Genomic DNA, 12,792 nt, shown 5'->3' with positions numbered 1-12,792 from the left:
AGGATAGGAACTGGTGAAATTGAATGAAAAAGTTAAGAAAAAATATTGGAAGGCCATTCGAGGAGACCGTTGAAATTTCAACACTAAACTGACTTGGCTGGAGCAAGGTGCATAGTTTGTTAAGTATGCCTATGCGTTCATATATACATATATGTAACTGTATATGTAAATCAAATATATACTTTAAAAATTGTAAAACGAAAGCCTATAGAAAAAGTTTCTGTAATAGTAGTAGTAGTAGTGTTCTATCTTTTGTTAACCACAATGACGAACTTTCAGTTTTCAGAATCTTTTATTTGAAAATTAACACGAGGTTACATTTATTTTGCGAATGTGATGTTAAAGAATGTTTCTTAATCATTTTGGGTTGATAAAAAGGAAAATGTTAGTAAAAGGTTCCGAATACGTAGGATTTTTTGTATTTTAGACAAACGGTCTAATGGTCAAACCGCTGCCATTTAGTAAAATAACAAAATAGCTGTACGCGATAGCAAATTTTTTAATAATTCTACCATTTAAAAAAATTATATACATATGTATTATTCTTACTTCAAAACTTTTTATGTTTTTATAAAACTCCTCTTACTATGCACATTTAACACTACCATATATATGTATATTCTTTTAATTCTTTCTTTTCAAAGCTATACAATGCGTCAGCGCACAATGGCGCCTATTTAAATTTTCAATTAAAGCTTACCAAGCACGCATACATACATATGCACACGCATTCATAAATATTCACATACATATGCACCTTTTCATATTTAATTTAAATTTGTATACGCAAAGAAGTGAAGAAATATTCCCAGTCATAACGGCAACTCTACGCACTAACAACGTTAAAGCCGACTGCCTGCAATGAGCACAGAAATTTACTATATCTAGGTGTTGTTGTTATTATTATTACAGTTATTGCTATATGTACGTACAAGTAGACAAACTCTTTGTTTTATTAACGCCATTTTGTGGCCGTCATTATGTTCTGGAGCTGTGTTTAATAAACACAACACAACACTTCAACAACATAAACAAAAACAAAGGTAATAACAACAACATACACAAAGGGTGACAAAAAGCCAAAAACACATAACATAACAGACTGCAGCAGAGCCGACGAAGTGCAAAAAGCCTCGGTTTGCTGGTTGCTCGGTCTGTCGGTTGGTCGGCGGCTTGGCATTGCAGCTGCTGCGCTGCTTTTACAAATATGTGGGGCTGCTTTTACATATGTATGTGTATGTGTGTAGGTTGCTGGCGCAGGACATGGTTGGTACATAAAAGGTGTAGCTGGAAGTTTGCTCATTGTTTTTATTACAGCGACTTGTTTGGTGCTGTTGGTGGTTTTTGTTGTTACACTGCTTTTGTTATTAAAACGAGTGGCGCAATTTTAAAGCAATTATTGGTTTTGTTTTCGCTATTAAGGATGCTTTTGAACTTTATAAAGGTTGATTTGGTTAAGTATGGTCGTACGTACATACATATATGTAGATATATACATGCATTTAAAGGCATATGTATGCATGTGTGGATTGGTAACAATTTTAGTTGTGTTATAAAGTTGGTTGCTTTAATACCGACAATTTCTTTGTATTTTTAATGATGTTTTATATTTCACGGTTGTTTCGTATTTTATTGAGCTTTTATTAGTGTACATATTTTTATATGCATACATATGTACATGCTTATGCTCATAGTTTTGTTAATCAATTTATTATGCTTCGAAATTTATAATTGCTTACTTCGCTCGTAATTTTTGATGTGATTTTACATAAGATAGTTACACACATCATAATTTTTACTGCATAGGAATCATCAAATGTGTAAAAATGTGATTTTATGCATTGTTTGCAAAATTTTATTGCAAATTTGTGAATCATAAATATAGTATATGACTATTGTGGGAGGTGTTTGTAGTCAGACTACTCTACTACATTAGAGTACATATTTTTATTTAAATAAAGAAAGCAAATACAAAAACAGAAAAAAATAAAAAATTTGCAATCTTATGTGTATGTACATATTGCAAATTATTTATCAGAAATATCACAATGGCAGCTGCAACATGTACAGGAATGATAAAAATGCATATATGTATGTACATATGTATATTAGTAGCGGCAGAGCCATAGATAGAAAGCCGGAACCCGGGAATGTTTGTAGTGAATTGGTAGAGAAAAAATCTGCAAAACATTGCTGGAGTGCTAAAAACTATGGACTGCAAAGGAATTGTTCGCGATTTATTCCCTCTCTATCTCTTTCCCTGAGTAGCAATTATGTACTTTCTATAAAAGACTAAATCGAAAAACGATTTCATATCTTTTTTTTTATAAATTTTAATTAATTAAAAAATTAATACAAAATAACTTAATACAATATAACTTCTATATTACGAATTTCTGTACAACTGAGCGATCTCTATAACGAATTATTGTCCAGAACAATGTAATTTATTAAATTTTTAGTATGTTTCGTTATGCTCATAACGAACTCCCTCATAGCTAAAATGTTCTACAGCCAGAAGTCGAATTTTCATTCTTTTTCAATCTCACGATAGCAAATTTTGCTCCGATTTTTTTATTTAGAAGAAGCCACAAATTTATAATTTGATGGTGGAAATCAATACATAGAATCTGCTTACATCATATACATATATAAGTATACATATACATATAACTATATTTATGTTAAATAATAATTATTTTATATTATTTATTTTTTAACATATTTATTTATTTATAAATAATAACTATTTTATATTATTTATTTTTTAACTTAAGTAGTGTTTTCAAGCATTGTAGACGAAATTTCAGTTATTTCAATAAATTTTCGTTTATAATATAAAAGCTATCACTATAAATCAAATTTTTTAGTGATAGATTTAATAAGCTGTCTTAGTACTATGGTGTGTGCAACTCACAACAGTCTATAAAATGCATGAAATGAGCTAGAAATGTAAAATGTGTACATATGTACAGACATACATACATATGTTTGGTACCATACAATATACTCTTGGATTATTACTGCTTCGACTTCTGTGTTATGGCGATTTGTGTTGAGTGATTTATGTGTAAAATTGCATATCATTGGAAAGTAATTAAAATGTTTTAAAGCGTAGCCACTTCGAACTTGTAAATGCTGCACTTACTTCATACACCTATACACGCACATATATGTAACTCGCTAGCATATTTTTACACGCTTTTCTCGCCTTTCAACTTGTTCGATTTTATTTAAAAATTTTGTCGATTTTTTGCTACTTTTTTCTACCCTTTCTTGTTGCTCTGCTCGTTCATCTTTGGCTGGGGATTTTTAGACATAATGATGGATTATTATTATTTTTTGCTGCGGCTCGCACTACATTCACTTGTACAAAAGTTTGTATATAGGTTTTTGCTTATACTTACATATATACTAACATATATGAATGTGTCTATTGGTGCACGCATTGGAGATTTGGACGGTGTGTGTGGTGTTGTTGGGGGCATGGCAACGCATATTAAAGCATTGATTGGCAATCATTACGTGGCAGTTTTTCAATTTCGGCATTTTTCTTTAGTACACATTGTGTTATTATTGGTATTTTTGTAAATGTTTTTCTTTTTCTTTTATTATTATAATAATTGTATTTGTTGCTCTTGCGCTATTATTCCTTTTCATGTCCATAACAATAGCAAACAAATTGTTTCAGTTTTCAGCGGTTTTATTTGTTGCCTTTATTTGATTTTTTTCTCGCGGCTTTAATTGCATTTCGATTTTTTTGTAATTATTTCTTTTAATTTTGAAGGAAACTTAAATGAAGGTTTAATATACTCATATGTCGGTAAATAATTATACATACATACATCTGTATGTTTGTATACGTATACGTATTGTTTGTTGGTGTTTTTGCAGGGATATGGGTTATTATGTTCTTAAAATGTTTTATTAATTTTTAACAACTTCTTTTTATGATCACTTTTGGCATTGTCGATTGAGGGCGTTCACTTCTATGAGTACAACTTAATTTTATATTTGAAATTGTGTAAAGAAGAAAGAGTTTTAAATTTTTTATTTTTTTTTTATTTGACTCGGACTTTAAGAAAATTTTAAAGCAAATCTTGCAAAAAAAAATATTTTGTTTTTTTACACTAATATTTTATAAGTTTTGTTATTACTTTTATTTTTTTTTTTTTAGAAAAATGTATTAAAAATTATTAATTCGGCAATGTTAAATATTTTTATATTTTTCTCAATTTAAGGAAGTTTTTTTAACAACTAAACTCTCAAAGCTACGCGTTAGCTCTTACTTAACACCTCAAGTGCCTTGCCAATTATCCACTTGAGCAATTAAAGCACGATTTATGTCTAAATATACAAGAATTCAAATATACCAACAATGAAGAGGAATTTCTACAACTCCAGCGGCACATTGACCTCATGCAACACCTCTTATTGATGCATACATATATATATATTTATTTTATTTTCTACAATTCTAACCGACCAAGCAAATCATATACATACATGCATACATACAACAAAGCACACGCGCAACACCGCACACCACTTGAGATGCCACTTGAGTCGCTGCCACCGGCGCAGCAGCAACAGCAGTCTGCCGTCGTATTGAGTCTTGCGGTTGTAGAAAATACGCCTCATTAAACACTTTTACAATTGAGAAAATAAATCAAAATTCAATCACTGATTTTCAATGGGCCAGTGAAGTGTGATAGTGTTGGAGTAGGCACCAGGGCTTGTGTGTGTTTGTGTGAGTAAGTCAGTCCAAGCAACGAATTGTTTGCCCTCATTTAGAGTGCATAGTATATTTATTTTGTAGCGCGTATTTAGCAACAATGCAAACTGATTTACATCCAAACACACATATGGGCACACAAATGGGCAGAAGCATTTTCTAGGATAAACGGAGGCTGCTTGCGTTGACACGTGTCAAAACTTCCGCTGCGATTGTAAAGTGTCACAGGAAATGCGCGTTTTGGGGCGGTAAAGCACACTAACACACACACGCAAACGCGTTTTGAATGTAGAAGCAACAATAATACCGTCTAAAAACATTAAATAAGCAAATATTCATGGTAAGGGATCTCGAAAAGTGGGGTAAAATCATGACATCGAAAATTAATCTGCAAGTTGTTTGTGGCGTTGTTGGCTGAAAGTTTTGTTCATTACTACTGTAAATATACTATACTATATGTAGTTTTTCGCGTCTAGAAAAAACTTTTCACCACTTATTATTTTAAATTTTGCTTAAAACTGCACTTTCAACTTTTGATTTAGTAGTGTTAAGTCTTGCTTTCCAATGTTGCTTTTGTTGCGGCTTTCCAATGATTTACTGTGTCACATTCGTTATGATTTACAGCTCGGAATTTAGGCTGCCAACAGCTTTATTTTGTAGAGCAACTTATTTACATACATACATATATGTACATGCTTATTTATGTATACGTATGCATATTTATTTCAGATTATTGGTTGAAAATAACGTAAAATTAATATATAAATCTTAGTATATACATTTTACTTTTAATACTGATAATTTGAGCAAAATGTGCAAGAAAACTTTTTTATTAAAAACTTAAAAAAAAAAACAATAAAGGATGTTAACTTCGGCTGCACCGATGCTATATTAGCCTTAACAGACATATTTCTCAGACCAATAAAGAAGAATCAAAAAGAATCAGCTCGTATGTCGGCAGTATTCTTTATTCGTCGGATCTGAACAATATGTTCGCAGATTGAAGCAGTAGAGGATAATCAATGCCAAAATTTCAAAAAGATACCTTGCCAAATAAAAAATATTTCCATAAACGAATTTGATTTTTGATCAGTTAAATTGTATGGTAGTTATATGCTATATTGACCGATCTAAACAATTCCTTTGGAGCTTATAATACTATTTGAGACAATAATCTGCGCCAAATTTCGTAAAGATATCTTGTAAAATAAAAATTGTGTCAAACTTGATTTTGATCATTCAATTTGTATGGCGGCTATATGCTAAAGTGAGCCAATATCGACAATTAAGACAAATTAGCAGCTTCATGGCGTAAATGGAATGTGTGCAAAGTTTCAGACCGGTATCTCAAAAACTGAGGGACTACTTCGTGCATATAAAGATGAACCTGACAAGTCATAGAGCTCTTGACTTTTTTTCTGGATCTTAGAAACTTAATATTAATATTCCCTATTCAGGGTATACAAATACTGGAATTACTTACATTATATCGTGTTTAGGCGTAGAGTGAGTATTTCAAAATTTTTTTTTTAAGTTCTGTAATCCAAATTATAGTTGAGAAAATAATGTGAAAAGGACTATTTGAGATCTAAATTTTATATTCAATTCGACATCAAAATAAAGTCTTCTTAGTAGGAAGCTGTGTTAATTTATGAGTCTAAGATTTATCAATGGGTACGTGTAATGTGCATTTTTTTCAAATCTTTCTCAATCTTTGATACCGACAGCTTTTTTTATCGCTAACAGCTAGTTTTATTCTTCCTGCTTGTTGTACTCTACTTCAACAGAGGCATGCGCCGATTGTATAACAATTTTTAACGCAAACGTTTCAATAGGCCTTGAATGTGCACCATTATCTACAAGGAAAATGAGTCGTGCTCTCATCAGGTATCTAACACTTTGTAACAATTTGACAAATGAAAATTTAAGTACTGAATAGTTCCACTACAGGTACCTTGTTGAGTTTCCGGCACACAGACGCTGAAATAAATTTTGCCTTACTGACTTTTTGCTATCTGCTCTGACCCTACATACAGCTTGCACGGCCTCGAACATGCCACAAACCCGAAAGGCTTAAATCTTTGTGGATATATCCGCCAAAATCAATGCGTACGCCTACAACGGCGCCGCCCAAAAATTAGTTAAACCGATTAGCGAACAAACATCAAAAAGCAAACAAGTTAAAACAAAATAAAACAACGCATAGCTATAAACGAATAAAGTCAAGTCAAAATTGCGATGCCATAGGGATTTTGTTAACCGCATTAATGCCTGCTGTATACAGGTGAAAACACAACGCCCCCAAACATATGTATTTTACATAAATACAGTTACTATTTTAATGCGAATATTGGTTAACAGCGACTTACCGGTATGCGTCCGCTTGTGTATTTTGAGATTCTCGCTACGTGCGAACACCTTGCCGCAACCGGGATGCGGACAGGCAAACGGTTTCTCGCCGGTGTGCACGCGTATATGATTGACCAACTTGTATTTGGCTTTGAAGGGGCGACCGTTGCGGGAACAACCAATCCAGTAGCAGGCATGCGTTGTGCACTCGGGTCCGCCGACATGTTCCACCGTTAGATGGGTGACAATATCGTGCATGGTGTGAAAGATCTTATTACATGTCTTGCGGCCGTTCGGACCGCCCGGTTGATCCGGATCCACCCAAAGGCATTGCATATCTTGCTTAATGGCAGACGCTGCCGAGGGCTGGTGGCGCATATAGCGTAGAAAAGCGCCCGCACCAGCTGGATGCATGGACATGGCGGGATGTTGATGATGATGCACCGACGGAAAATTTGTATGATGTTGTGCGTGATGTGCATACGGATGCGCGTAGTCGGCCATGCCCATGCGCATCTGATGTTGATGATGATGCGCGGCCGCGGCATGATGATGTGCCGCCGCATGGAAGGGGTGATTACCAAAGGATGTGGTCAAATCGGGATGCTGGGCATGTGTGGCGGGAAATGAGGGGAATAACATTGAGTCGGCTGTTGCAGCAGTGGTGGCGGCACTTTGGCCAACCAGTTGCGTTGTTGCCGCACCGGACATGTAATCGTTGTCTGTGCGGCGGCCAAGCAGAAAATCACGTGATGAATACGCCGAACCGAGTTGCGTATTGAAGTGGCTGTAGCCGCTGTTCTGATACGCGGCAGCACTGGCGGCTGACGCACTTACGGGCGAAGACATGTCGCTGACGCTGGTGCCCAGCGACATTGCTGAGGACATCAGACCGCTGGTGTCCAATTGTTGTGCCTGCTGTTGTTGGGATTGTTGCTGCTGCGCTTGTTGTTGCTGCTGTTGTTGCACTTGTTGTTGTTGCTGCTGCTGTTGCTGTGCATGTTGTTGTTGCGCGCTGCCACCAAGTAAATCCGATTGATTAGTCGGTGTAGTCGGTGACATACGCAGCCCGTAAGAAGCCAGATGGTGCTGGGAGGGCGTGGGATCGATGAAAGCGTTCATCATCATTTTGATGACTTAAAAAGTATTGAAAGAGAAACGCGAAAGTTCGATTTGTGAATGCGTCACCGTTTTTGGCCGCTTTACGTAGAGTAAAGTTGTGAGAAAAACAAGTGCTACTCAAACTGTTGTGAGTTGATTTAAAACAGTTCGCTGAGCTTGTTTATGTTTAGTTTATTTAATATTTCATTCACTTTTGTTTATGCATAAATTCTTAAATACAAAAGCACTTAAAACATCAAAGTGACTGTTTTTTATTTCTTTCAATTTGTTTTTGATTTTTTTTTTTTTTTTTTGATTTTTTAAACGCAAATTTTGCTCACATTTTTTTCACTGCAAATCACTGCGTTCGTTTACCGTCGCATTGCTGATGTTTTCGCTTTTATCTAATATACAACTCTTCACATTGATTTCTTAATATTTCAATATTGTTGAATACTTTTTGTAATATTTTTCAAAATAAATTCTCACTTTATTAAAATAAAATAATAGTCCCGTCCGCGACACCGTCATAAACAGCGCTCCGTATTACCAGCCGCTGATCCGTCTATTGGCTGTGCGCACGAATAACTTCTAACTGCGTTTGCGTTCGTTTCCGTTAGTGATCTGTACAATTGGGAATTGCCTATGCCACTGCATACAGTTGCTAGCATGCGGCCGACCGTACCTTTCCGAGTGGTATCGTGTCGTGTGTGTTGTCGTCGTGGTCGACGCTGTGCGAATGCGGGGTGCACAGTGGTTGGTTTGACTCCTTCGGCATACGTGCATGCGCTGGCTATCAAGCAGGCCCACAACAACAAAAACACAAAATAAAAACAATACTGCATGCCTAGTACTACGCCTATGTTTGTTTGTATGCTATCGAAGACCGTCGGCTCAGACTGGCTGGTGGCTGTCTGCCTGTGAAGTGACTCGAGCGCTGTTGTAGTGGTGTCCTGCATGTGTGCAACAGCAAGAGCTCGCATGCCACATGCCGTGGCTTTTGTTGCACGCACGCAGCCAAAAGCAGCGCCCAAAATCAATGAGGTGAATATAGATAATATGAGAGGGCAATAGCTAATAAGTCACACCAACTTACACAAATTGGCAGTAATGTGAATAGCACAGCTAGCTGTGATAGTGGTGTGTATGCAAGTTATTTGAGGTGAATTTCAAAAGTGGAAAGACTGGTTTTTCAGCTGTCATGGAACGTACGTTAGCGGAAAAGAGCTGGCATATAACTCAAAATGGCCGTTATTTGGTATAAGACGCATGAGATAAAACGAGGCCAAACAGGGCTTTCCTAAATTCCAACGGAAATAATTCTACACAGTCGTGCAAGTGAAATAGCCGTTTTTATACAATCATACAACGACAACTTTGATCTAAGGCAGCGCACATTTGTGGAACTGCACAAGCATAATTCTCAAATTTTCGTCGGCATTCACACCCATAGTGGCGGTTGCGGGGCTGTAAACAGCAATGGTGGTTAACAAAAGCAGAGAAATAAAAGTCGAAACGTCCGCCCACTAAACCCAAGCGCTTTAAGCTTAGCTGTGAGCACACAGAAAATTGGAATGAAAAGCTTGTAATTTTTTGCGTGGGCGTGGGCGTGTGCACGTTGTAAATTGTTCATTTTTACCACTTTTCTTTCTCAGACAGCTCAAACTGCCTGAGCGCCCAGTAGACGCACGCGTGGGCGTGTTTACGCATGTCACCTATGTAAGCATATATATATTTATGTTGCAAGCTCTTGGCATTCAGCACTCTGCGTCCCATTTGTGTCGCTGCAGCAGCAATTAGCAACGCTCTGATTGGTCAATGTTGCAACACGCACATGAATATGAAGTCAGCTTTGCAAAGCGTTGCTATGCGTTCGTGCGACTAAGGTTTCTACAAATAATATGTCATAACAGCGTGGTGATATATGGAAACAAGCATTCAAAACAGAACAAAACAAAAGAAATGCACACTTATACATTTTCAAATTTACAAAGCTCACTATAGCTCAGCACACTATGTAAACAATCATCAACTCTAATCAAGCCTCTTTGTTGTAAACAGCTACGCACATAGTTACATGGAAATGTATGTTTGTATGTGCATTTGTACAAACAACTAATGCATTACAATTCCCATATGTGTGTTGTGGCGCTCTGTCACCCGCGCTGCCACGCAACCAATCGCCTCAAGCTCTCGAAGCGTCCAATCGTCCACTGGCCACCTTGATTAATTGTATACGATTTTCATTTTGGCATTTTGTGGTAATTTTTCATTCTAATTTTTACACTCACTTCGTGCACTTATAATTATTTATTTACGCTGTTGGTCTAATTTTTCTTCTTCACAGCTACATTCATTACGTACTTTCTACATATCCATACATTCATACATGTCTACATGTTATATGTAACAAACTATAGATACATACATTGATATGTATATGTATAGATGTGTATGCCTGTGACCATAAGCTGTTTATTTTTCTTGCTGTTTTTGTTGCATAAGATTAATTAAGTGCAGAATATTTAATTATTCAACCAAAATATTTGACAACCTAGCGATTTTCTTTGCAACTAGTTATACATATATGTATGTTTTTATTAAAATGGCGGCATTGATAAGGTCGTTTAAATATTAGGCATGCCATAGAATGTGTATTTTTTTTAATAAGTAATAAAATGTGCAAGAACAAATACAACAACAATATGCTAATAATATTTTTGGTATTTAGTAAAAAAAATTTATATTTTTGTTAAAGAATTTTTATTAAACAATGAAAAAAATATTGTCTTAGCTAATCCTATAACATCTCTAAAATATTGTAATCAACCCTCAGGTTAGTCCGGCCATAGTTTTGGGCATATAGCATAGAAAAGTTGTGTGTTTTCAAAGTCAATCTGTTTAGTGAACTACGCCATCAATAATAATGAAATTTTGCACAGGTCTTTGAGGTATAGTTTACAAGGCCTTGAAAAAATGATTTTTTTTGTTTTTGTTCTATTCCAACTATTTAAAAAAAATACAAGAAATAGTGTTAAATAAGAGTCATAAAAAGAAACTGGGCGCATGGCAATGACCATTATACCAGTCTTTGTAAATTGATCTAATACACAAAGTAGAATTAGCAAGTTAATGAGAAACTGCTGGTATCAATTATTCCTTGGCATAAAATAGCTAAAACAATAACACATTCTTACACATAAACGCAATTTTATTTATAACCTAAAGCATTTTATTACAACGGGATGTTGCCATTTTCCTTTGCAAAGTAACAAAACTTTCGCACTGTCCATTACAAACATTACACTGGCACTGGAATTGGAATTGGCCGAGGTCCAAATAGCCTTCACGACTCGACAATTGCCATTCGCCATTATTTTAGCTGTCATTGCAGCCATTACTGCCGCTTTACCTAGTGCAGTTGTTGTTGTGGTTATTTTGTCTCTTGTTATTCGACAATCAATATCACCGCTTGCCAGCAACGACCAACGGTATCAAAGCTGTTTACTGTTTTCCACGCTGTTTGTGTTTAATGCCGACTTGCGGCTACCAACTGTTCGCCACTATTTTCACTTCATTTCTCATTCGACTGCTCGTTGCTTTGCGCACATCGACAGTTTCCGCCCAACTTTTTAAATCTGCATTGTGCGTTAACATGGCGAAAAAGCTAAACAGAAACTACAACAACAACAGCAGTTAATACCATTTGTGGAAATTAGTCAGTGTCCGTCCAAACGGTTGGATGCCAGCTGCAAGTTGCTCATTTTGATATATCCACTGCTGTACATACGAATATATCAATATAGCCGAGTACGTGCACACGCATGTAAGATTTTTCTACATATACATATGTAAGTACTAAGCCTATTTGAGAACAATTCATTCCTACTGCAATAAGTTTAGAAAGCTTTAACATAATTCACACACACACACCCACACACACACATTGTTATGCACTTGCTTGAAGTCTTTCGCGTTTTAAGAGTGCTGCCATATTGCTTTTATCAGTGCTCGCTGTCAATGTGTTGACAGATTCCAAAGCATTTGCGCGCATATGTGGTACCTGTGTTTGCTCTATTGTTTTTGCTACCACCACTAATGATTGCCAACTGGATTCTATTATTGCCGCGTGATTTGTTTGTTTTCAAATGTATTGGCGACTGTCAATGGACTTCAATCGGTAGCCAGACAATTCAATCGCCTGAAGTTTTATGACTTGATTTGAAAATTCCTTTCTTACAAATGAGATTTAATTGCGAAACAGTTAAACGGTTAAAAATGTTAGCCTTTGATTGGAAATGCCGCCATTCAATGTTCCACATAAACATACATACACCTAATTACAGACTATTTTGAGCTTGCTTTGGTACTTACAATGTATGAGGCTATAAGTACGTACAACAAGTATGTGTGCAAATCTTAAAATGCTTTTAATATAAAGAAGTTGAGTTTTGTTATGCAATCTATATCTTACAATATTTACTAAATATCGATTTGAACGAAATAATTTATTATTTTATTAAAGCGTTAAACATCTTGGAAAGGATATCTTCTCAATATTATGAAAGTTGGACATGTTAAAGCGCTTGCATCATCATCTTGCCGTA

The 12,792-nt window shown here is 35.7% G+C and overlaps 1 protein-coding gene across 1 annotated transcript in view; it reads right to left on the bottom strand.

Annotated features, from left to right (window-relative positions):
- Nucleotides 1–9,091, bottom strand: part of LOC108969769 (pair-rule protein odd-paired) — a 44,890-nt gene extending 35,799 nt beyond the window's left edge. Inside the window, exon 1 of the mRNA XM_018934692.1 lies at nucleotides 7,105–9,091. Coding sequence (XP_018790237.1) covers nucleotides 7,105–8,212 — 1,108 coding nt within the window. The 5' untranslated portion in view covers nucleotides 8,213–9,091. The remainder of the gene's footprint in view (nucleotides 1–7,104) is intronic.
- Nucleotides 9,092–12,792: the final 3,701 nt, after the last annotated feature.

This window comes from Bactrocera latifrons, unplaced genomic scaffold (assembly GCF_001853355.1).
Source record: "Bactrocera latifrons isolate USDA-ARS-PBARC rearing strain unplaced genomic scaffold, ASM185335v1 scaffold_106, whole genome shotgun sequence".
In the NCBI taxonomy this organism is placed as follows: domain Eukaryota; kingdom Metazoa; phylum Arthropoda; class Insecta; order Diptera; family Tephritidae; genus Bactrocera; species Bactrocera latifrons.
The sequence above is the reverse complement of the archived record's forward strand: the minus strand, read 5'-3'. Positions and strand labels throughout refer to the sequence as shown.